Here is a 27,263-nt window from a genome sequence, read left to right on the forward strand (position 1 = left end):
GGGATTACAGGCATGAGAGACTGCACTTGATCTAATGTTTCAATTTGAGTCCAAAAAGTGGAATAAAAAAAGATATCCCAGCTCAAAACAGGCTGGAAGAGTTTCTTCTTATCTGTGGGAGAGTCAGCCTTTCTGTTCTATTTCAGCTTTCAACTGATTAGATGAGGGCCACCCACATTAGGAAGGGCAATCTGCTTTACTCAGGCTATTGATTCAAATGTTAATCTCATCTAAAAACATCCTCACAGACACAGCCGGAATAATATTTAGCCAAATATCTGGGCATTCCATGGCCCAGTCAAGTTGACAGGTAAAATTAATCATCACATCCATCTTAGAATATGATTTTTTCTCCTTCCATGTACCCAAAGTCCAACCATCCTTCAAGGCCCAGTAAAGAAACACCTCTTCCTAGAAGTCTTCCACCACACTCGTTTTCTCTCTGGGTAGATGCCTATGTGTAACTTCTTTGCCAGTGCATTCTTCCATGAACTCTCCTGGTGATGTTTCATTCACTAATGCTTTTTTTTTTTTTTTTTTTTTGGCATATTCTTTCTTCCATGCACACTCCACCTAGTCCTCCTGGCCATGTACACAATATGAGAGACAGGCATGCCTTCCAACTGTCTCATCACAAAGTTATAAGAAATAGAAGTTAATAAACAGGAAGCAACGTATAAAAACATAGAGTCAAAGAGATGACATGCAAAAGCTAAAATTTCCATTGCTGCCAATATTCCAATCTGTAGATGGGTCTTTAATAGTCACCGAAGTAGGGAGCCCATGAGCCCATATTCTCAGGCCTGCCTTCCTCCTGACTTCAGTTTGGCATTCTCTGATGGGTGCTTCAACTCTCACTCCTCCTTGGAGCCTCTGTCACTTCCAGTCTTCCCAGCACTCCAGTAGCCATGCTGTTATTTCTGGACCATCCTCAGCAGCATGCTTAACTTTCCATGATACTTGGAAATCTACTTTCTATACCTCAAAGAATTAATGCAAGAGGAATAATTCATGGAGAGACCTGGGGTTTGCCTTGCACAATGCCATCTTTGCAGCTCTGCAATCCCACATCTTCTCCTCCCATGTGTGTTTGTATAGAGCACTTACTGGAAAATACACTTGAGAATCCTCTAAGATCTCTACCCAGTCAGATAATTCTCCTCCCATGCACTTCTGGCCATGATGCTCTTTATATCAAAGCATCTACAAGCTACAGAGTGGAGTCATCCTATGGTGTATCTTTTCTATTGGACCCAAGCATACATTGGGTTGCTCCAGCTGGCCCCTAAGTCTGAGGGCCAGTTCTTAATCCTATCATTTTTTGTGTCTCCCTGACTTTTAGTAGTAGGTGCCCCTCTAATCCCTGCTAATCACTGAGTGATACAAATACAGTTCAGAGGATTAGCTAATTCAGTGGAGGGATGCTTTTTGAGAGTAGACATTAGGCTGCTAGTGGCTTCCAGTAGCCAAAATAGTTTTTATTTTAGGTGACAGGGGTCACATAAAGTTGAGGAGCACTTTAACGAGGAAAACTTTTTTGAGTATCTATTAAATATAAAGTATTGTGCTGTAGCATTTACCAAGTGCTTACCATGTGTAAGCACTGATATGCTTCATATATATGCTTCATCTGATATGCTTCATATATATCTACATACCTTAAACAATTTAGTCCTGAAAAGAACTCTAGTGAGGGAGCATTATAACTATACTCCCTTGACAGATGAGGAAACTGAGGCATACAGATGTTAAGTACAGCAGCAAATGGGCTATAGGAGACCAGGTAGATACATGATACTATCACAAAGAGCACAGTAAGACAAATACCACAAGAAAACAAAGCAGAGAGCATAGTTCTCTCAACTGGGATTTCCGTATGTGCTTTGCCTACCTGGGGAATTCAACATGTCCTTCAAGACCCAACTCAAGATCTGTGCATTTTAGTAAAGGCTTCTCTAACCCCTGCCCCCAGCGGAGCTGTCTGCACCCTTCGTTGGCCCCTCCTGCTGGGACAAAGCAGCGGCCCAGCCCCAATCACCTTGCGTGATGACTACTTCCATATCTGCCTCCCTCGCTGGGCCATGAGTTCTCCTGGAGGGCAGGACAGATTGTGCTTCAAGGCCTTCTCAGCGCCAACCCTTGTTGATGATACAGCAGTGAGGCAGGCTTACCTGAAGGCCTCCATCCTGAGGTGACATGTGACTTCCACTCACATTCCATTGCCCGCAGCAAATGGCATGCTTCTGGTTGCGTTCCACACCTGAGACTTTGCCTGGTGAAATTCAGCTATGCCAAAAACAAAATAAAAACAAAAACAAAAACAAAACATGGGGATGGGGACTGCCAGTTGGCTGAGTGACAAACAGGTGGTGGATGGCCAAGCCAAGTGGGCATATCATATTCACACCTGGGACCCCTGCAAAGAGGCACTTCTGGAACTGTAGGAAAGTTGTGAGTCTGGATGGTGTGGGCTATGGTGGAAGCCTTTGGGACACAGAAGAAGGAGCCCATGCTCCTTCTTCATAATTCTTCTTATTAATTATCAGCCTGACCTTGGACAGGGCCCTTTCCCACAAGGGTCCTCTTTCTTTCCATAGGCAAAATATTGGGCTACAAGCTTACTGTCTTGTGGTTCTAAGATTCCATGCTCTTGACAACCATGCCAGGCACCTGCCTCATCTATGTGCCAAAAATGTTATCTACCCCCTAGTTTGGGATCCTGAGGAAATTTAGCAAAATTTCCCAAATACCATACAGAAATAGATAATTTTCCTTTCCCATCTTTAAAAATTGTCTTTTTTTCTACTGACAACAATTTTCTCCTCCTCAAATATTGAGTTCCACGAGTGAATAAGCTATGTCATCTCTAAGTTTCCAGAAATGTAGATTCCATGGAGTGAAGGAAAGAAGGGATGAACCATCTTTTCCCTTTCATCACAGGAAGCTGCAGCACATTTCCAAAGTAAGATGGGCTTCTAATTATTAAAAATAAACTCTGGCCCACAGCCTGATTTGCACATTAATGTAGCCAGCAGATGCAGACTTGCAAACATGCTCTCTGGCTCCATACGGAGACCCAGCTTCTCTGCCCATTTTTCATGCTGAGATTCTCTAAGGACAACCATTTCTGTTTGGAGAACCATGAAATCAGCTAATTGCTCTCTCAAGGAAGGGGATGCTGCCCTGGGGCTTAAGGGAACAATGGGTCCCTAGAATCTGACTGAGGAACTTAAGGAAGATGAAAGGAAACTTAAGATATGTAGATATGTTAGGAGGCAGGGGTGGATGGATCAGGAGGTCAGGAGATCAAGACCATCCTGGCTAACACAGTGAAACCCCATCTCTATTAAAAATACAAAAATTTAGCCGGGCACGCTGGCGGGTGCCTGTAGTCCCAGGTACTCGGGAGACTGAGGCGGGAGAATGGCGTGAACCCGGGAAGCAGAGCTTGCAGTGAGCCGAGACCGTGCCACTGCACTCCAGCCTGGGCAACAGAGTGAGACTCCATCTCAAAAAAACAAAACAAAAGAAAACAAAACAAACAAACAAACTATATATATATATATATATATATATATGTATTAAGACTCTTTTCATATTAAGTGACAGAAACACCAACTGATACTGGCTAATGCAGAGGAAGTGGGGTGGGGGTGGGGTTGTTGCTATTTTGATTTGTTTTGTTCATGTACCTGAAAAGTCTAGAATGTGGGAGATGATTACTAGCTTCAGAAATGGCTGGATCTGTGCACTTAAGCAAGCTCATTAGGAGTCTGTCTTTCTCTTTCTTTAGCTCACTTTCCTCAATGTGCCCTTTTACTCTCAGGCAAACTCTTCTCAAGCTGTGACAAGATTTCATCCCCATAGGTAAATAACCCCAGTGAAGAGAAATTCTGTTTCCTACTAGTTCCCACAAAAGTCTCAGAAATGACACTTGTACAGTTTGAATCACATGCTCAGTCCTCAACCAATCATCGCAGCCTTGGGATAGAATACATTAACTGGTCAGATCAGAGCACATGAAAGTAGGGTTAAGGTCCACCTTACTCACATCTCATGAACTAAGAGTACAAAGAGGTAGTTCCCTAAAGAAAAATCAACATTAAAACCTGGACTAAATATGTACGCCATTCTGAGGACTCTGTATAGTAAATACTAACAGGTAGATAGGGAAGTAAGACCAGAACTCAAAGTACCATTGAATGTTGAATGTTATGAATTATTTTTTCCCCTCTGCTATTCTAGGACCAGAACATGACATGGCCTGACACCCTGACGTGGTCATTAACATGAACAGAGAGCTCTAGGAGACACTCTATAGTTCTGGGTCAAGAAGTAGGAAAGGGAACTCCTACTCTCAGATGGGAATGGACTGAAAAACACCATCAACAAATAAAACCTTACTGACATTTATGGAATACCCTCATCCAACAAAAGCAACATTCAATTTTTTTCAAATGCATATTAAATATTCACCAAGATAGATCATGATCCTGGATCGTAAAACAAGTTTTAACCAATTTAAAATAATTGAGGTTATACAAAGTATGTTCTCAAACTATAATGGAATTAAACTGGAGATCAATAAGAGAAAAACCAGAGGAAGATATCTAAATGCTAATGTATTAAACAACACACTTCTAAATAATTCATAGGTCAAAAAAGAAGTCCCAAGAAATATGAGAAAATATTTCAACTGAATGAAAATAAAAATACAGCCTATCAAAATTTGTGAAGTGCATCTAAAATAGTGCTTAGATGAAAATTTATAGTATTGGTTAAAAAAGAAAGAAAAACAAAACTGAAAAAAGAAAATAAAGATCTCAAATCAGCCATCTAAGCTTCCACCACAAGAAACTAGAAAAAGAAGAGTAAAACAAAACCAAAGTAACCAGAAGAAAGAAAGCAGTAAAAGTAATGCAGAATCAATGAAATTGAAACAGAAAGACTATGGAGAAACTTAATCAAGTCAAAGGTGTTTTTTCAATAATTGAAAAAATCAAAATGTGTCTAACAAGACTGATAGAGGAAAAAGAGAGAAGATACAAATGATTAATATCAGGAATGAAAGAGAGGACATCACTACAGATCCTGTGGCCATTAAAAATAATAAGGAAATAATACCAACATAATATAAATAAATTCAAAAACTTAGATAAAATTGAACAATTATTGGAAAACCACAAAAAACAAAACTCATCCAAGATGAAATGAATAACCTAAATAGTCATATAAATATTAAAAAATTGAATCTATCTTTTAAAACCTTTCAAAAACATCATTTCCAGGCCTGATACCTTTATTAGAAATTCTACAAAATATTTAAAGAAGAAAAAAACATTAATTCTACACAATTTCTTTCAGAAAATAGAAGTGAAGGAAACATATACCCACTCATTTCATGAAGCCAGGATACCAAAAACATACAAAAATAGTGACAAATAGAAAACTGCAGACTAATATCCTTCATAAATATAGAAGCAAAATTTCTCAACAAAATAATAGCAACCAAATTAAAAAAAACACATAAGTGGAATTTATAGCAGGAATATAAGGCTGATTCAATATTTAAAAATCAACCAATGTAATCTACTACATTAAAATTTCAAAAGACAAAATACATCTTCATATGTAATCCAGAAAATGCATTTGACAAAATGCAACAATTCATGATTTGAAAAAAAAGCTCTCCATAAACCTGAAATAGAAGAAAACATCCTCAATCTGATAAAGAACAAATGTAAAAAGCCTACAGCTAACATTCTACTTAATGGCAAATTATGAATGTTTTTCTTATCAGATTGGGAGAAAGGCATGGATGAATTCTCACTGCTCCTTTTTAATATTGTACAGGAAGTCCTAGCTATTTGCAATAAGCACAGAAAAGAATCAAAAGGCACACAGACTAGAAAAGAAGAAATAAAACCTTCTATTTGTAGACGACATAGCATTCTATACAGAAAATCCCAAGGAATCTATAAAAGCTTCTAAAACTAATACCTGAGTTTAGCAAGATTGCAAGGCAACACACAAAATCAATCATATTGCTATATATTAGCAATATATTGCTAATTTTAAACAATGTCATCCACAATACCCCTTCAAAAAATGAAATACATATATAAGATCTGTATGCTGAAAACTATAAAAAATGTTTATGAAAGAGGTTAAAGAAGACCTCAATAAATGGAGAGATATACCATGTTCATGGATTGCAAAACTCAGCATAGTTAAAATGTCAGTTCTTCCCAAAATGATCTACAGATTTAACACAATTTCAATAAAAATACCAGGAAGATTTTTTTTTTAAATATTGACAAATGGACTTTCAAATTTATATGAACATGGAAAAGAACTAGAATAGCCAAAACAATTTTGAAAAAAGAATTACAAAGTTGGAGCACTTACACTACCTGATTGTAAGATTTTCTATAAAGCTTCGGTAGTCCAGATAGTGTGGTGTCAGCAAAAGGACAGGCACATAGATAGCATGAGGGAGTCTCTTGGGATGATCAAACTGTTCTATATTCTGATTGTGGCAGTGACTGCACAAATCTATACCTGAGTTAAAAGTCATAGAACTGTACATCCTTCCAAAAGTCAATGGTACTATCTTATATTTTAAAAATAAAATTTCTTTTTAGACCTTTTCATTGAAAAATAAACTTCCAAAGTGTTAAGTCAGTTCACTGGTGAAAAGAAAATTTTTTAACAGATGCGCTGAAACAATCCATATGGAAATGATGAACTTCAACTCTATCTTCATTCCATATGCAGACATAAATTAAGATCTAAGCATAAAAGTGAAAACCATAAAGCTTCCAGAATAAAACACAAAAGAATACTTTTGCATTCTTAGATTAGACAAAGATTTCTTGGAACATTAAAAAGCACGAAGCATAATGAAAACAATAGGTAACACAAACTTAAATTTTTAAATCCCTACTTACGAAAAGACAGCATTAAGAAAATGAATAGGAAAAAACAAATAAGGGAGAGGTTTTTGCCACGTTTACATCTGACAAATGACTTGTGAATAACACATAAAGAATTCCTACAAATCAACAATAAAATGGCAAGCTAACTTTTTAAAACTGGGCAAATAACTTAAAAGATACTTCACAGAGGAAGATACGCATATAGCTAATAAGAAAGGGTACTTAACATCATGCAAATTTTAACTACAGTGAGACACCATTTTATGCTCACCAGAATGTCTATTCTAACAATACAAAATGTGGAACCTATGAACCATCTGGAACTCTGGTGTGTCACTGTTGGGAGTATAAAATGGTATAACCGTTTGGATTTCTGAACAGCAGTTTCTACTAAAGTTACACATGCATCTTATGTACGCTTCAACATTTCACTCCTATTTCAACAGAAATGGCTTCATATGTGCACTTAAAATGTGGAAGAGGATGCTCATTGCAGTCTTAATCATAATATCCAAAACTGGAAATAACTCAAATGTTTTCAGTAGTAAAATAGATAAACAAATAGTGGTATGTCCACGCAATAAAATACTATTCCGCAGCAGTAAAGAAAAAAACCTGGATGAATCTCAAAAACATTACAGTGGGCAAAGGAAGCCAGGCACATCATAGTACATACTGGGCGATTTTGCTCATGTCAAGTTCTAGGACACACAAAACTAAGCTAAGGTGGTAGGAATCAGAACAGTGGTTGCCTGTGGGCTTGGAAGGTTGGCTACAAATGAGCCCAAGAGAACTTCCTGGACGGATGTTAATACTTTGTAGCTTGTTTTGGATAATGGTTTCACAGCTGATTACAATTTTTCAAACTCATAAAATAGAACATTTTAGAGTTGTGCATTTCTATTGTATATAAATTTTTACCTCAATTTAGTTAAAAAAAGAAACTATTTGTAAATGTAACACTTTACTTTCTACAAACCATTTTCACACCCATTCCCCTAGTCCCTCCATATAATCTTCTCATCAACCCTAGGCAGTAGGAAGATCAGGATTATTATATGAATGAGTAAACTGCGAGAGATCAGAATGACAGAGTGACTCCCAAGGTCACACACAGAGCAAGCTCCTGCCAGAGCAGGGACCAAAGCCCAGGTGTTAGGACTCCACAGTCAGTGCTCCTTATGCAATACCTTGTTTTAAAACATGTTTTCCCTTTCTCTCAGGCATTACAGAGATCCCCAGTGGCACAGTAAATTTCAGCTGCCTCAATTCTCACCACATTAATCTCTTTTGCATACTCAAATTCTGCCTAAGATTTCATTGAAAAGTTTGTGAATTACTGATGTTACAGATGCTAAAACAAGCATACATATCCAGGGGTTTCTCTTTTCCTTTGCATACCTTTGTGGTATAATTTGGGAGACATTAGACTCCAATTTTCACTCTGGACCAAAAGCAGTTATATCTGTTTGAAACAGTGCAGGCTCCAGGCACCAGCTATTATACCAAAGTACATAGAATAGAAAGACAGGCTGGAGAGGAAGGGCTTTAACCACAGAGTGATATCAGCCTAGTCATTCCCCCTCTCTGAGACTCAGTTTCCCCATCTTTCATACAAGGGGCCTGGACCAGATAAGCTTTGACTGAGTATCCAGTAAGAGGGTCTAGAGCTGGAGGGGCAGTATTCATCTTCTTCTGAAACCTCCCATATGAGTATTATCAGTTCAGGTATCCCACCTGAGGATTCTCTTTCCAGAGAAAAATCACAAGTCATTGAGCTGAAGGGGACTCACCTCCATGCAGAGAAGTGACAAAGACCTCCAGGATAAATCATCTTCCATTTCCTGTCCAAGGAGACTTCAAGGGATCTGACAACCTCTCTGAATTACTTATGGGCTAAAAAATTGTATTGTGAAGGCTTGGGTCCCAGTCCTGGTTCCATCAATAGCTGACAATACGACTCTGAACAAGACCCCTCTCCTCCAGGGACTTGTCACTTCACCCATAAAATGGAGTTAATGGCCCCTAATGACCTCCTGGGTTGTTGAGAAGATCTAATGAAGTAAAAGGTAAGAATATGCCTTGAACAGAATAAACTCTCTACCACCATTGGGGGCTCTCATCTTTTGGGCGAGGGAAGTCAGGGGCATCTTCTAGTACCTGTGATGCGGACCAACCTTTTTTCCCCATCCCTGTGCAGTGCCACTCAAACCACTAGATGGCGGTAGCTGTCACTTGCCAATTCTGGAAAAAAAGGGTGTGGGAGAGCCAGGGGGCCGCCTGCTTTAGGAAAACTAGGCCAAAGCCAGCCCGTTACATCACTTCTGATCCAAGCAGCCAGTTCAGTCTGGATTTTTCCTTATTGCAGGCGACAAAAAACTTCCAGGCTCCTGCGCATTTCAATGCTAATTGTTAGGCCTGAAAACAGTCTTTAACTCCCAGGGACTGGTCTTGCAGGCTCTGTCCCATCTTCTCTCGATACAGGCTTCTCCACTTATGGCCTCCTACTGCCCTCTCCAGATACCCCATACTAATATCCCACCCTCAGCCATGCTTCAAGTGAATTTCTCATCCTGCCTTTAAAACTCAATCCCATTAATCAGGCACTTATTGATATCTACTTGTGTGCAAAGGCCTGCACCAGGGGCCATGCTGGGGTAAGTGGGACCCAGACTCTATCCTCAGGGGGAAGAAGGGGGGCTACAGACTACATAAGTTCAAATCCGCCTCTGCTTCTCACCTGCTATATGCGTGATTTGAACGAGTCACTCAAGTTTTCTCTTCTTCAATTTCGTTCATTTTAAAATGGGATTAATAATAGGCTTGTTTTATTTGTTAAATGAGTTCATACTGGCCAGTTCTTTGGCGTGGAATGGGGTCTAGCACTTCATAAGCAATAATCATTTATTGAGTACCTATTAGGGGTAGGTGCATTATCTGATTTAATGCCCATATTAATGGCTCGGAAAAGTTAAGCAATTTGCACAAGGTTGTTCAGTGAATCAGAAGCAAAGTTAGAATTTGAACCTGGTCTGTCTGACTCCAGGAGCGCTGCCTTCAGCTGTTCTTACAGAAAGTGAGCAGCTAAACAAATGTACCAAGGGACCAGCAAACCTGCAGACTACACTGCCAATCCCAGCCGCACAGCTGCAAATCGGGCATCCTAAACCTGCTGTTCGTGTCTCAGTGATCCTGTCCTGCATTTAGCTCTAGCACTAACTGGGGACTAACACTAACCTCTAGCACTAACCCCTCCTTGGGACTCAATTTATTCACCTATAAACAAGGCAGCTTGAAAGATCAGTATTTTCCATGCATGTCTAGTTGTCAAAATCACCTGGGGTCTTTCTTGAAAGTATGAAATTTTGAACTCCGTGTCAGGTCTGCTGAAATAGAATCTCCAGGGGAAGGGTCTGCAGATCTATTTTTAACAAGTTATTCAGAAAATTCTTAGGACTAGGAAAGTTAGGAAAGCATCCTAGGCCCAGATGATCTTAGTAATTCTCCCAGCTCCTATTATCACTCAGTCGGGCTCTTGATCTGCCTCCCTAGAAACCCATCATGAACACTACAGTCCCTCTCCCTATGCCCCAGGATTTGACCCTCCTGAGCAATTTTCCATCCTGCATGGATTTGATAGCTCCTTCCTTCCTGTAAGGTGCTTAGGTTCTTAAGGGAGCTAAAGCTATTTAAATAATGAATGGAATTTACAGTAGCATTTGGAATCACTTAAGCAATAGAAACATGATTGCAGTAAAGTCTCCTTAAAAATCTTTTCATCAGGTTAGAAAGAAGATAAAGTAACTTCTCCCTTGACTTTCCTAATATGCAAATCAGGATGTTTTGACAAGACTCAATTCTAAATTTCGGCAATGTCCATTTGGAAAGTGTAATGTTCACTGTCAGAATAACAGTGCCCTGTTGCCCCAGTCTGATATACCCAGAAGCCATAGGTGGAACCACATTTCAGGCCAAGGACAGGGTTACCAGCTCCTGTGTCCTGGTGAGGAGCCTTGTGAAAAAAATGAGAAAGAAGCCGCAAGGCACAAAGCCAGCCCCAGCTCCATTCTATCAGCTCGTACTATAAATCCTTTCAATCCTTGTTCTTCCTGTTTGCAGAGTCATCAAATGGCACAACTGAGCAATATTGGCTGACCATTTTTCCTTCTTTCTGCTGCAGTCTCTCAGTTCCTGCAAGCAGCTGACCTCACTAACCTGAAACAGACCTGAAATTCTCACTGTTAGGCCATGCCCTTGGGCTTAGGGAATGTTTTCTGGAAGAGTATGTACCTTGGGTTGAGTTTTGGAAGACTGGTGTATCAGTCAGCTATTGCCATAAGAATGCCACATAACAAAGCACCCCAGTACTCAGTGCTTACAGCATTCAGTTATTCTCACTCATACATGAGTATGAGTATGGGTTAACTGGGGCAGCTCTGCTGATCTCACCTGGGCTCAGCTGAGTTTGGCTCTGGCCTTCGGTTTGATCCAGGTACTCCAGGTATCCCTCAGTTCTTCTTGGACCACCAGGCTAGCCAAGACATGTTTCTCTTATTGTGATGGAAGAAGCCCAAGAGGGCAAGCTCACCACTCAAGTCTATTTCAAGCTGCTGCTGACTTCACATCTGCTCATATCCATTGACCAGAGCAAAGGGTAATGACATACAATCTGCCCAATGTGAGGCCAAAACAAGTCACAGAACACAGGAGGGGCATGGGAAGGTTAAAATGGAAAGAGAGTCAAGTACTTGGGGGCAGTATCCTGCAGTTGGAATGACACCAGGGAGGGATCCTGGGCAAGCTAGAGCTGGGCTTCATTTGGAATTCACTTAAGCAGTAGAAAAATGGTTGCAGTAATGTCACACCAGGTTGTTTGCATCAAACAAATCACAATTTCAGCAAAAGATCAGATGAAGAAGAGACACTGAGTGACCATCTTGTCCCACCCCCTCAGCTTCCTGATAGCCTGATAGGAAAAGGAGCTTATGGAAGGTCATTAGGCAAGTAAGAAGCAGAACAAGGAATATTACCTGTGCCTAAGCAATTTTCCCATCTGAGATTCTCCTAAACAGTCAGGAAATTAAAATTTCATGTATTTGACAAACATTTATTTAGCACCCATTCTGTGCTAAGCACTGTTCTGGATGTTAGGAACAAAGAAGTGAACAAAACACTTTCATAAAGCTTCCATTCTGCTTGGGGGAGGAACAGACTAGATGAACAAGGAAATCCATTGCATGGTGATAAGTGCTATGAGAAAAAATAAACGTGGCAAGAGAGATGGTTAGTGCCAAAGTTGGGGTTGTAGGGAGAGGAGGTTAGTGTCATTGATCGGGTGGTGAAGGAAGGTCTCAGACAAGAGGATATTTGAAATGGAAGTGAAAGGAAGTGAGGGGAGGAGCTATGAAGATATCTCGGCGTTTTCAGCAGGGAGAACTTCAAGTAGGTCAGGAACGAGCTTGGCATGGACTGGGGTGAGCAAGGGGGAAGTAGTGGTAGGAAAGGTCAGCAGGACAGCAGGGGAGGACCAGATCATAAAGAGCATTGGGGGCCGTGGAAGGGCTAGGAGTTTTGATTAAAATGAGATGGAAAATATTGGAGAGTGCTGAGCCAAGGAGACACAAGAATGGACTTTGGTTTTAAAAGACCCTTTTGACTGCTGTGTTGAGAATAGATTGTAGGGGCTAAGAGTTTGGAACCTGAAAGCCAAAGAAATAAAAAAGAAAAAAGAGAAAGAAAAAGTGATGTCTATCAATTTAGAGGTTGATTTTGCCCAGGTTGAGGACGTGCCTGGGATAAAGAGACACAAACCACAATAAGATCTGTGGCTCATACTTTTTCCAGGGATGATTTTAAGGGCTTCAATATTTAACAGGGAAAAAACAGGCAGGCAGGGAAAGGAGAGGAAAAAAAGAGAAAAAAAATTTTTCTGAGGCTTTGATTAGCACTCCCTGAATCCACATGTTGCATGTGAAAAGGAGGGGGCAGAGGAACAGTCAATTATGTATTCGTCTCGCGCTCAGTTAATCTGCACTTTACATAAGATAAAGTAAACACAGAGTACAGGAAGAAGTCGAATATAAATTCATCTCGGGGTAGGCGGTGGAAAGGGGGTACAATTTCTAGTCTCCTCTTGTCCTGTACCATAAAGACAAGCTGTTAATTTACATCGTCAGGGTAAGGGAGGCCCCCTGGGGAGACATGTGGCCTTCTATCTTGCAGCTATTTAGGAACAAAAGGAAAGGGAAGTTTTTTGCATGACTTGGTCTCCAAGCTTAACTTTTCCCTTGACATGTTGAGTTGAGGGTCTCAAGATTTTGTTTTCCTTTCACAGCGGCAATTGCTGTAATCCAAGTTAGGGATGGTGATAGTGGCTGGAATCCAGGGGTTGGCATTCCAGGTGGTGAGAAAGAGTCAGATTTAGGATCAGTTTGGATGGTAAAGCTGAGCCCATTCTCTGATGAATTAGATTAATGTGGTGTTAGAGTTTGAGGTCAGAAATGACTCCAAGATTTTTGTCTTGACTGACTGAATAGATATTGTTGCCATTTTCTGAGCTGGGGACTGTTGCAGAAGGAGCGGATTTGGGTGGGCAAATCAAAATGCATGTGTAAGGGGCCGTTGCCTCCCCATACTTTCTGGCTGGCCATATGCAGCTCCTTTCCCCAATCCCAGGGCAGGTTTAAGGGTTTCTATAGCCAAATATAGCCACAATGGTGCTTTGCTCTGATACATGTAGTAATTTTCAGTAAATGCTTGATCATAGGTTGGGATCCACAGGAAGTAGACCCTGAGATGAAGTTTAGCAGGCATGAGGTTTATTAGGGAGTTGATCTTGGGGTCACTGCCAGTGGAATAAAGGGGAGGAGGCAGATTGGGAAGAGGGAGACAGTGAGCTGCAATGCAGTGTCAGAGAAGCATGGGGAGTTCTGAAGATGAGGCGATCCTTCAGAACTGCCTGAGTTGGGGCAGAAGGCTGAGAAAGTGGGCTGCTGGCCACCAGGGGCAAAGCCATTCTTTTATCTGAGGCAATCCCCAAAGGGAAGAGAGCTGTGAGCTGTACCACTGCCAGCAGCTGGGGAAATATGTCCTTCATTCCTAAAAGCAGATCTAGGTGGCACATCACAATGCCCAACACATCCCCTCATGCCAGACACAAAGACGCAGGCTGTTTGTTATGACCATCTCTTCTCCTGCACTAATAATTCATGGCTGGTCAGCAAATGGCAAACCCATCTGAGTTCACAAGCTTTCCAGTCAGAGGTGAGGCAAGATAAGAATATCTTGACAATGAAAATAAACACAAATGGAATTCCTGGTGGAAGGGTGCCACCAATGGAACCATGGATTGCGAGTGCAGCTGTTGGCCAGACTCAAAGGGCAGACCCAACCCTGGTAACTTCTAGTCAAACCACTCACTCTCATCTTTGGAACTGTGGTTTAAAACATCAATCTTCAATACATACAAAGTTGAGGAGGTTGGATAAAAATAGTAAACCAGGCACAATCTCCACATTTCCCTTCTTATCCTAAACTCCTAGAAAAAAAGAAATAATAATAATAAACATTGATAATAACAATAACATAAATAAAAGATAATATAACCAGTACAGCATATAAGTAAGAATATAACAACATATAATAATAAAAATCCATAACAGTGTAGGAAAAAAAAAAAGGGTACCCCCAGTGGATTAAAAAGTTAGGAATGACTGAAAGGGAAAGGCAGATGGAGAAGACTAAAGAAGGAAACCACATCCCAAGAGCACAAAGAAGAGACCTGCTACAAGAATGAAGGAGTACCAACATCCAAGGCAGCAGGGGCACCCAAGGATGACTGATAGGATGATTGCTTGGGGTTCTGAAGAAAATCAACCTCATGAAAGAAAAGTCCTAAATTTAACCATCTGAAGAACTAAATTGGACATGAAGAACTAAATTTAACAAACTGAAGAACTAAATTCCCATGGAAAGAATTAATAGAATCAATAAGAAAATACTTTATAAAAGTCTAATCAGTATTCTCATGCAAGGGAATGTAGCACACATACAAAATTATCAGATGAAGATCTTGGAAATTACAAACTTGAATATTGAAATTTTAAAAAATCAATATATGAGCTGCATATCAGAATAGATAAAAAACCAAGAGAAAATGACTAAACTGAAAGACTCAACCAAGGACTTTTCCCAGAAACAGAACACAGAAGAAAACACAGATGGAAGTTAAGAAAGAAGTAAAGAGAAATGGAGAATGAATCCAACAGCATGATAATCCATTTAATAGGAATTCCAGAAATTGCGAATAAGAGGAGTGAAGGAGAAGAAATAATTAAGAGGCAGAGAAAAAAAAAGATGGAAGTCTTTAGATCGAAAACAAAAGATAGTAGTCTTTAGATTGAATGGATCTATCAACTGCTGAGTAAGTTAAATAAAAAGACCCACACTTAAGCTTTTTTTTGGAAAAATTTACAAGGAAGAAGAGAAAATTCTTCTAACAAACGAAACAGATTAATGAACTTTGGCTGCCCTGGCAAAATACCACAGACTGGGGAGTTTAAACAATGGAAATTTATGTCCTCACAGTTCTGGAGGCTGAAGAAGAAAGAGAGTAATAGGAGAAAGTAAGCTGTAAAGAAATAAAAGTTTTTAATATTTTTTGCTGGGAGGATCTAGGAAGTGATTGACTCTAAATATCAATATGTCTCTTAAAATGCATCAGTGCATCAATCTATGGGTTAGTGATACAAAATAGGATGAATAATTTCAAACAATTATAGAAGAAAAAAATGAAATGAAAAGTCATTTAAGTGGAAAATCTTAGATTTAGAAACTAACATCCAGATACATGATGCTTGTAAGATACACCTAAAGCAAAATGAGACAGAGAGGTTAAAAATAAAATAATGGAAATAGCTATGTTGTGCGAATTCTAAGAAAAGGAAAGCCAAGTTGTAACAATATCAAACAAAATAGAGCTCAAGGAAAAGAACAATGAAAGGAAGTAGGGGGATGGAGTATCCATGTTGATAAAATATAACATCAATACAGAAGATATCTCAGCTATGAACTTTTATGCACCCAGTAACTTAACTTCAATACAGAAAGCAAAAACTGAAGGATATACAAGGAGAAAGTGTTAATCTACAATCATGGTAAGAGGTCTCGTTATTCACCTCTCAGAAATCACCTGATCAAGTAGCTGTGGATCAGGGACAGTTAGAGAGAATCTGAAGAACATACATATTATAATTTTACAGTGTGATCTAATAGACATAGATGTTAAGAAAAGGAGACTTCATTATTTTCAGTCACACATGGAACATTAAAAAAAAATTACTCATATAGTAGGCCACAAAGGAAACTCAACAAACTTCATCAGAAAGAAGTCAGACAGGTTACCTTCTGGGACAAAATGTAATAAAATTAGAAATTAATAACAAAAAAATGGCCAAACAATTCTATGCATCTGAACATGCTAAATACTTTAAAAATAACTCTTAGGTTAGCAAAGAAAAAAATATTACTATTTAGAAATGAATAACAAGGAGAGGCCATATATCAAAAACCTGAGATATATACCTAACTCATGAAAATGTATAGTCTCAAATAAAGTTCTTAGAAATGAGGCAAAAATTGAAAGCAAAATCAATAAGCTCTTTAATTCAAGAAGTTAGAAAGAAAAACACAAAATAAGCTCAATGAAATTAGAGGAAGATATTAATAAAGATAAAATGCAGAAATTAATTAACTAGAACACAGAAAAATCAATAGTATAGATCAATAAAACTAAAATCTCTTTCTTTGAAAATATCAATAAATTAGAACAGTCTGTGGCAAGACTGAGAGTGAGAATAGAGTAATGGTCACAAAAATCAACAACATTAAGACATAATAGAGATATAACATACAAAGCACATTTTAAATTAAAGAGAATTTAGACCAAAATATTTTAAAATCTAAATGAATGAATAATTTCCTGGGAAACAATAAATCACAATAGATAATAAATCACAAAAATTGGTTCAAGAAGAAAATCATGGAAGACCAATAATCGTATAAAGAATTGAAATAGTAATTTAAGATCTACCCCCACTAAAGTGCACCAAAGTGAGAAACTTTATGGTCAAGTTCTAGCAAACATTCAAAAAATCCATAATCCCATGTCATATACTATGCAGGGCATGGAAGAAGATAAAAGCTACTCTAACTCATTCCATGTGGCTACCATAACCAAATACCAACAGTGGGCGGGGAAAATGTGGATGAAAGGAACAAGCCAGTATTATTTATGAGCAAAGATACAAAAATTCTATCTAAGGTATTAGAAAGTCAAAACTAGTAAGGTATTAGGAGCAAAAAATGTAAGAATAGTGCAACATTAGAAAGCAACTAATGTTCCTCACTAGAGTAAAATCATCTCAATAGATACTGTCAACTGATGCTAAAATTTAATGTAACTTAACAACAATTTCTGATTAAAACTAACAAATTCAATTTGTAATGTTTTCATATCACAGACCCACGGTATACATCATAGTTAATGGTAAAATATCAGAAACAATCCTTTTAAAATCAGCAACCAGGCAAAGAGGTCTATAATCACTATTACTTTTCAGTATTGCCCTGAAAGCTTACATAAAGACAAGAGAAGAAAATAAGAAATGTAACTCTGCAGAGGAAGAGACAAAACTGTTAGTATCTGCAGTCAGTATAACCATCTACCAGAAAAACCCACAAGAACCAAATGTGAGTTAAACAAGTTGACTAGATATAAAATCGACACACAAAATTAATAATTTTAAAGTAGCACAGCAATAACTATGTAGAATATTTATTTTTATAACTCTATTCACAAAAGGAAAAAAAAAACTGAAAAATACCTCATACAAATTTCATAAGAAATGTCAGCAGAAGTGGTATAAAGAGTTAGGACGTGAAGGGAAACCCAGTTGTGATGTTATTAGGTGGAGTAGAGCTTTTTTTTGTTCTGGTTTTGTTTGTTCTGCCTTTTAGTTTTTCTTATTATTTTGCTTCAAATGATATTTTCTTTTAAATTTTTAATTATTATGGGTACATAGTAGACGTATATATTTGTGGGGTACATGTAATGTTTTGATGTAGGCACACAATGTGTAATAATCACATCGGGGTAATTGGGGTGTCCGTCACCTCAAGCATCTATCAGTTATTGGTGTTAGAAACATTCCAATTCTACTCTTTTAGTTATTTCTAAATATACAATACATTATTGTTGACTATAGTCAGCCCGTTGTGCTATCAAATACTAACACAAATTCATTCTGTCTAACTATATTTTTGCATCCATTAATCATCCCCACTTTTTCCCCTGCTCCCCACTGCCCACATCAGCCTCTGGTAACCATCATTCTACTCTCTATCTCCATGAGTTCAATTGTTTTAATTTTTAGTTCCCATATGTGAACATTCAAAATGTGTCTTTCAATATCTGCTTTTTAGGTTCTATTTCCCTTACAGTAGAACCAAGTTCAGACAGCAAAGGCCAAAATCAAACACCTGTTTGTTGATCCAAATGTGCCGGGCTTTGCAGGTTCAGTATTTCATTAGCAATTAAGAAAATATCTTTTCCGGAAGCAGAATGAGAGCATGCATTGCAAGCAAAGCAAAGGGAGCAGAAAGAAAATTTTAGGAACATGGAAAACAAAGCCTGGAAACATGCTAAAACTTCTCATGATCGGTCCTGAGACCGAGGTGAAGCTCAGGAGTGGGAGAGGAGAGGTCTCTCCCCCTACACATGCTCCAAAAAACCAGGGTGGCCAAACAGATGGTGCAAAACATTTTTAAACCACTTTTAACACAGTAACTTTTTTTGCCTGCTTGCTCTTTATTCCTTTAGTCAAAAGTCTTACCAGCTGTCACCATCTCAAGGAAAATGTCAGGGGCTTGTGGCTGCCTGTGCCTCTCCTCACTTTGGTGGGGGAGAGAGGTATGGAACCTCAGCCAGCTACAGTCCTGGCTGCAGAACTGCTGAAGTGGCCGAGGGTAGGGGGAAGGCCTCTCACAAAAGTGAACCCACCATGGAGGCTCCCAGCCAATCTCTTCCACGTATCATCCCTTCCAGGGACTAAGCATGTATACTTTCCAAAGTACTTTCCCTAGGTTCTTGTCTCCTCTGAACATCCCTGAGACAAATATTATTCCCATTGCATGGAGAGAGCAATGGCAAAGCCCGGCTTCTAGCTTTGTAATCTACCACCTGTGGGTTTTTGGAAAAGTTCCTTTTCTTCTCTGGACCTTAGCTTCTCCACATGCATGAGAAAATTGTCCAAATGTTCTCCAAAGTTGCTTCCAACTCTAAAGCTCTGATGCATTGTCTAATACCAGTTAGACATCCCCAATCCTCCTCTCTGAATGACAGTTCTGGCTGCTGCTTCCCTGACCCCTTCCTTCTGCCCCAGGGAGAGCTCAGTATACACCACATAAATCAGAACCTGAGAACCACAAGAGGCTACCAAAGTCACTTCCTTAACTTTTTTTTTTTTCCTTCTTTTTCAAACACCAATAAGTGACTTCTTTAAATGGAAGCCAAGTAGGGCCGTTGGCTTCCTGTTGAATCAAAAAAAAGAAAAAAAAATTGATGAGTAATTTGCTGAAACTAATCCCCCCATCTTTTAAAAATCACACATTTAAACTGATTTAAAGAGACCTTTAAAGAAGAATTTAAATTTTCTTTCCTCCTTGTTTAACTATATAATTGTTTTCACTCACAGTAATATTCTCTTGGAGGCATATGCTTGACTTACTTAATAAATCTTTCTCCACATTTGAAATAATCCATTAGCAATACAGAGCTTGACACTCCATTACCCACAATAAATTTCACTGCCATTAAATTGCCACATGCCGCATGGAGGAAAGGAGATACCAGGATGGCCTCTCTAAGACAGGGCAGAGTCAGAGCTCAGCAAGGAGCCTGCTCCAAGCCTGCCTCTCAGTCTTTAGCCCAGCCCTGGGTTCTCCTGGCAGTCAGGGTATCTATCTAGCCTACCGTAGGGCTGACCCAGAGAGAAAAAGTTGGGTGGGTAAATCCACATCTACTCTAAGGCTCATCTTTCTCATTCCAGTGGGTTTGGGGCTGGGGTCCAGGCAGTAGCACCCTGTGGCTAATACTCACCTTTAGGACATGACATGGAGCAGGGCAAACCAGAACGGCCATCAGGCTCACCCTTGGTCCTAACACAAAACCTCAGCATCCCAGCTGGCCTTAACACAGAGCCCCAGTCCTCTTGCACATCATGTACATGGTACAGCTGATAAAGAAAAGTCAAATGAGTTCACCACTTTCCTCTACCGTTGCCAGCTGGCTGTATTCTCAGGGGACACTGAAGCTCAGCTTACAAGCTGATGACGTCTCTGCTTACCACGAACGGGCAGCTCCAGCGTGGAGAGAAAGAAAGAAATCATTGACTCGGAGGACTTCAGAATCAGAGCTGAAAGAGACCTCAGAGGCCATTGATTCGGGGAGTTCTGAAGCTTTGGTATGTCAGCATCACCTTGGGAGCTTGTTAAACATACTAATGTCCAGCCCCTCCACACACCAAGGAAATTCTAACTCAGAAGGTCTGGGTGGGCCTGGGTGTCTGAAGCCTCAAGAGCAGCAAATGCTGACACATTCAGATTTTTAAAAACCAGTGATTTGGCTTCCAGGTTCTCAACATTGGCTATACAAAGTAATGAGCTGGGGCCAGGCATGGTGGCTCATGCCTGTAATCCCAGCACTTTGGGAGGCCAAGGCAGGGCAGATCACTTGAGGTCAGGAGTTCAAGACCAGCCTTGCTAATATGGTGAAACCTTGTCTCTACTAAAAATACAAAAATTAGCCAGGCATGGTGGTGCAAACCTGTAGTCCCAACTACTCAGGAGGCTGAGGCAGGAGAATCACTTGAACCTAGGAGGTGAAGTTTGCAGTGAACCGAGATTGCACAACTGCACTCCAGCCTGGGCAACAGAGTCTCACTCTACCTCAAAAAACAAACAAACAAACAAAAAACCCAAAACCAATGTAACGAGCTGGGAAAGGTTTAAAAGTACCAATTCCTGAGCCTCATGCCACACTGATTAAATCAGGATTTCTGGCTATAAGCCCCAGACATCAGAATTATTTAAAAGCTCCCCAAGAGATAACAATAGGCCATGAGGATTGAAAACGACTATATGGGTAGTTGTTTTCCCTTACCGAAGGGAACTAAGGCACAGAGAAGGGTAGGAACTTGCCCCAAGTCACACAGCAAGTGAGAAGGATTGCTGCGTAGAACCCAGGTCTCCACCAGTGTGATGTGAGCTCCTTGTGTGCGCCAAGGTACGTGTGGGAAAGGAACAAGTTGGGCTCAGGTTGGTTACTGGTGCCCAAGGAAGAGTGCCATGCCCTGGAAATAACTGTCACTCTTCAGGGAATCAAGCACCTAGGCTGGGTCAATGTTGCTGGTCTGGGACCACACTTTAAGTAGCAAGGGTCCAGATCCCTTTTATTTACCTCCTCCTCCCTTCGCAATCCCAGTATTCAACCGTCAAGCAACAATTCCCAGTTTTTCACAGTCTCCGCACATAGTGAGGTCATGGAAATGAATGCACTTTGTCATCTGGACCTTAGGGAGGGATGTTAAGTGTTATGAATGAATGGCATGTCAGGTAGATCCTGCCCAGATGGTAAGTGTTCTGAGGGCAGTTCTGAGTCCCCTTCTCTTGTCTCTCTTGGATTGGGCTGAACGGTCAAAATTTGAAGCATGCCCAAGGCCCTGCATGGCCTTGGGCAAGTCACTTCCTTGCAAGAGTCCCGTCTGTAAAACTGGGATAGCTAATACTCACCTCCTAGGATGTTGTTTGGATTAAATGAGACATTGGGTAGAAAGGGCCCAGCACAGGAGGGATGTGTAAAACATAGTTGACTGTCTCCATTTCCTTACAGAGATGCCACAAACAAGGCAGAGACACTGAACTCAGGCTGCCTGGGTCCAATCTAGACTGTTTCACTTCTTAGACCTGGGGCAAGTGGTTAACTTTTCTGGCCTTGATTTTCTCTTCTGTATGAAAACAGCACGTGCCACAAAGGGTTGCTGTGAAGTTTAAATTAAAAAGTGCATTTAACGTGCTTAGCACAGTGCCAGGCACACAACACAGTAAGCACGCCATAAACAGCTATTATTTTGGCTACTGTTGTTGTTACTATTGGTGCTGCAGATCCCTGACCTCCTTTGCAATCAGCATGGCAAATGTTGGGAGTCCTATTCCTGTTAATGGTGGGGACTTGCATGAGACTTTCCACCTCAGGAAACAGACATATCATTATTGCAGTGAGGATTGCAAAGTAAGCCAGAAAGAGCTGGCTGGATTTTCAGCCTCCCTAGCCTGGGACTCCAGTCCTCAGGGCAACTAGGCAATGGTGCCCTTCACATGGCAGGAGGGTATCCCCTGTTGGTGCCTTATGGAGTCTTGTTTATTCCTCTATTAAGGTACTTGTAACATCCGAGTTCAATCATTTTCTTGCCTTCCAACCAAGACCCCAGAGTCTAGGGCCAAGCCTTTTTCATCTGTGTGTCCCTTTTGAAGCCTGGGAAGCAGTAGGTTCTCTAGAATGTTCACTGGATAAATGAATGAGTGAGCTAATGAATTCATACTGGAAATTTTTATTGAATTTAATAAACCTAAACATCTTATTACCCTTTCTGGAGTTGAGCAGTGTGGTGGAGACCCACTAACAAAGAGCAGGATCTACTACTTATCTCAGGACAGCCAGTCTCGTCAAGGATGGGGACAGTTTGGGAAGAAAAGGGAGCCCACAGGATAGAGGTTTTCTGCTGGCAAAATTCTCTTAATTCCATGTCTGAACCAGGGAAATTTATCTGATGCTCTTGGAAGTAGAGTATGGAAACTGTGGAGAGGGTTCCTGGAAGGAAAGTCAAGAGGAAGCCTAGAAGGGTAGACGCTGTCCTAGACTGATGTCCTGAATCCAGAGCCTCCAGACCACAGAACATTGGGATAGAGCTTATGAATCAGAGTGAATGCTACCATTTGACTTTGCTTCACCATCACACAAAAGCTTGAATTTCCACTAAAACTGCAATTTAATACTTTAACATAGGGACTCCTCTACCCTAGCAGTGGTGCTGAGTTCCAACTCATTTGTTTCCCCAAAATGGGCAGCATAAGCTCCTTAGAACCATTTCAGATGGTCCCAGCACTGCACAGATGGGGAAAGCAACCGAGAGAAGCTTTGCATTGCCAGGAATATTGATGGTTGGAATGCAATTGCTATTGCAGTGATTCAGGAGCACGCTATGTTGCAAATGAACAGAAACCTGTAACTCTTGCATGATTAAGTCACTTAACTTAGTAAAAGATAGTGTTGTCTACCTCCTTGTCTTCTCCTTTAGAAGAACAGAAGGTCACAGTCACGGGACTTAAAATAGACCCATAAAAGCCAAAGGTAAGTAGATAACCAAAAGAAATGTGGTAAAGTTGGTCTTCTATTGCACTGTGCACTGAGCATGAGGCAAGAGCAAAATTAATGGGCTCAAGCAAAGTTTAAATGGAGGTAGGCATCTCTCCAACCTTAAGGGCTTTGGGGACTTGTGAAGGTGAGAGATGTCCTTGAAGTTAGTTCCACCTCTGCCCAGGCTCCTTGGAGCAGGGACCATGTCATTGTCAGATTCATGTTACCATCACCCAATATAGTCTTGCCCCGGCCCATAATAGGTACTCCACATGTGTTTGATGAGTCTCCAGGATGGTGTAGAAATTACTCATAATTGAAAGAAGACTATGTTGAAAAAGAGAGAGAAGCTTTGCTAGAGGTCAACAAACTATAGCCTGTAGGCCAAATCTGCCTCAAACCATTTTCGTACAGCTCACAAGCTAAGAATGGTTTTGACATTTTTAAATAGTTGGAAAAAATCAAAAAAAGAATATTTTGTGACAGGTGAAAATCATCAGTATCTATAAGGTTTTATCAGAACACAGCATATTATTGATAGATGCTTTTGTGTGTTACAGTGTGAGAGTTGAGTAGTTGATATAGAGACTATATGGCCCACAAAGCCCCAAAAGGTTTACCACAGTGTCTAATCCTTTACAGGCTTAATCCTCCTGTTCTAAACCTTTAAAATTGGTGAAGAGTTGGGAGAGAGTGAGATACACACATACACACACACACACACACACACACAGAAACTTGGTAGCAGAGAAAACTGCTTAACAACCAGAATGTGTTAGTCAGCTTGGGCTGAAACAACAAATTGCCATAGACTTGGTGGCTTAAACAACAGACATTTATATTCTCATGATTCTGGAGGCTGTGAAGTCCAAGATCAAGGCACCAGCAAATTCAGCGTGTGGTAAGGGCTTACTTCCTGGCTTACAGATGGCCATCTTACTGTATCCTCAGATGTCAAACAGGAGAGAGAGAGAGCACAAACACAAAACCCACTCTGGTGCCTCTTTGTGTAAGGACACCAGTCCCATTGTGAGGGCTCTATCCTGATTATCTCATCTAAACCTAATTAACTTACAAAGCCTCCACCTCCAAATACCGTCACATTGGAAATTATGGTTTTAACATACTTGGTGGAGGTCAGGGAATACATTCAGTCCACAGCAAAGAGTTATTTAAAAATGATATACATAGCCTTGAAAAGAAGTGTTTTCTCTGGCTGGAAGTGTCTGCAGGTAGACATGCACTTCTCAGAGATGCTTTTAGAAGTTTCAAGAATTAGGACAGGGAGCAAGCAGATGATCTTTAAACCCCTTCCAGCCCTGAGGTGTCCAGAGTTTATGACTCAGACACAATTGAGGCCAGAAGGTGCCAAGGTGACTCTCTGGTCTAGGGGTCTCTTATACCTTTGGGTTTTCGTATTACATTCTCCCTGCTCTGCCTGTCTTATGGGAAGCTTTTCTAATTACAATGAGCTAAAAGCTCCACTGAAGATCTTTCATCTTTCCATCAGGTAGGCATATCCAGAGATACTGGACTGTAAATTCTGAATGTATTTGTTAAACCTAAGTGATAGCAGTTGCTGACAAGGGGAAAGTTATTTCTTTATTCACCAAGTCTCAGAGCTTTTGATATGAGTCAGTCTTCAAACATAAAGGTGACTTTGCAATTGCATATGGTTTTCTGTGGGACCACTGTTTCTCATTTGAAGCCGTAAGAGACTGATGTACCTGTAGTTCCAGTCTTCCATCTCCAAGGGCTCTATAAGCTATCTTAACTTTAAAATTTTCCTTTTGGTATCAACACAGGCCAGATTTGGGGTTAGCTGTTGTAGTGGGGATAGGCATGGAAGCTGTTCTTTTGTTTGTTTTTGGTTTGCAAGAGCATGTCACTGTTGCCCAGGCTGGAGTGCAGTGGCATGATCTTGGCTCACTGAAACCTCTGTCTCCTGGGTTCAAGTGATTCTCCTGCCTCAGGCTCCCAAGTAGCTGGGGTTATGGGCATGTGCCACCACACTCAGTTAATTTTACTGCATTTTTAGTAGAGATGGGGTTTTGCCATGTTGGCCAGGCTGGTCTCAAACTCCTGACCTCAAGTGATCCACCTGCCTTGGCGTCCCCAAATCCTGGAATTATAGGCATAATCCACCACACCTGGCGAGGCTGTTCTTTAATCCTGTTCTATCTAATGAATAGTCATTGATGTGGACAAATGAGGGAAAGCCCAGAAGAGAGCAAAGAGCAGGCTGAGCAGCTCCCCAGACAGCTCGGAGAAACCCTGGGGAATCAAAGTGGCTGGAGAAGAGGTTGATGTGGTTTAAAAATATTGCTGTCATTTCAGTGGCATAAGAGTCAGGTTTTACTGTAATAATGCTGTGTAACAAATAATCCCAAAATCCTAATGGTTTACAATACTAAGCATTCATTTCATACTCATGGGTCAACTGTAGTTTGACTGTTCTCAGCTAGGCTTCGCAGAGCTCCACAAACTAGACTAGACCCATGCTTTGGGATGTTTCAGATCTCATCTCTGTGTCTTCCCTCAGAGTGGGACATGTTCTTATAATGCAGAGCAGAAGCTACAAGGGAGCTGGAAGAAACTCACTTAAGGTCTCAGCTTGGAACTTGCACTATGTCACTTCTGCCCACATCCCATTGGCCAAAGCAAACCATATGACCAAGCCCCAAATCAATAGTGCAGGAAGGTATACTAGAGCTATGGATAATCCATGGCTAGGACACAGAGGAAAGAAAGAATTATGGACAAGTAATATAGTCTAACACAGTGGGTGACCTAATGTCCCTTTACTTCACAAACTTTGCTGAAATGCTACAAGAAAATCGAGATCATTTTCCAGACTCATTTAATAGAGCTCAGGGATTATAAAGAAATTTTGGTTTGAGATGGAAAGCATGAGGGCACAGACCATTATTCTGAATACCATTTGTCTCATGGATCCCAGGAGATACAGAAGTTTATGGGAGTTGGGGCTGAATCCTCTAGAGCTTAAAGAAAAAGCAGCAAGCCCACATGAATGCAGTTTCTTCTATCTCCACATCCTTTAAAGACTCTATTTAACCAGTTAGTCTGCTTGCAGTTCACCAAGATTGTATCTTGTGTTTTCACCATCAGTTAACACGTGATGGGTTATTTCTGAATACCCAGGATAATGATAAAATAAACACAAAAAAAGTATAGTTCTTTTTATGCGCTTGCTTCTTAACAGTTTACAAAATGTTTTTACCTACATGATCTCCTTTAACACTAACAACCATCCTTCCAGGTAAACAAAAGGAACACAACAAAAATAAGGTAACTCTATTTTAAGGTTTTAAAAGGTAAGTGATGTGCCCTAGTTCACAGGTAGGTATTAAAGTTCTGGGACTGGAGATGAGATTTCCTAACCCCTCGTCCTCTCTCCCTGCTCCTATCCAGCCACACCTACCTCTGTGATTTTCCTTGGGCACTGCAATCGTGCTTCCCTCTTAAGGTCTTTGCACCTTAAGTTCCCTCCGTCTAGAATACCGTTCCTCCAAATAGACCAGGGGTTTACTTTCTCACTGTGTTCTGTTCTCTGCTCGATTGTGCCCACTTCAGAGGTGTCTGAAGCACCCTGTCTACAATTATGCATCTCATTACCCTCTATGCTTTCGCTGTCCTTTGCTTTTCTGCATAAGGTTCATCACTCTGTGATGATACATTCTACATGGAGATGTCTGCTTGTGTATTATCTGTCTCTCTTCTGAAATGGGAGCTTCACAAGGGCAGGAAGCTTGTCTATTCACTGCAGTATCTAGCAGCACCCTGAAATAGGAATGGTATATGGAAAATGCTCAGTAAATATTTTTTGAATGAAT

The 27,263-nt window shown here is 40.4% G+C and overlaps 1 protein-coding gene across 1 annotated transcript in view; it reads right to left on the reverse strand.

Annotated features, from left to right (window-relative positions):
* Positions 1 to 20,282, reverse strand: part of CES5A (carboxylesterase 5A) — a 126,815-nt gene extending 106,533 nt beyond the window's left edge. The window contains exons 1-2 of the mRNA XM_030924974.1: positions 20,095 to 20,282; positions 14,358 to 14,475 (exon numbers count right to left, since the gene is read on the reverse strand). Coding sequence (XP_030780834.1) covers positions 14,358 to 14,475; positions 20,095 to 20,136 — 160 coding nt within the window. The 5' untranslated portion in view covers positions 20,137 to 20,282. The remainder of the gene's footprint in view (positions 1 to 14,357; positions 14,476 to 20,094) is intronic.
* Between the last annotated feature and the right edge of the window lie 6,981 nt (positions 20,283 to 27,263).

The sequence above is a fragment of the Rhinopithecus roxellana genome, chromosome 20 (assembly GCF_007565055.1).
Source record: "Rhinopithecus roxellana isolate Shanxi Qingling chromosome 20, ASM756505v1, whole genome shotgun sequence".
Taxonomy (NCBI): domain Eukaryota; kingdom Metazoa; phylum Chordata; class Mammalia; order Primates; family Cercopithecidae; genus Rhinopithecus; species Rhinopithecus roxellana.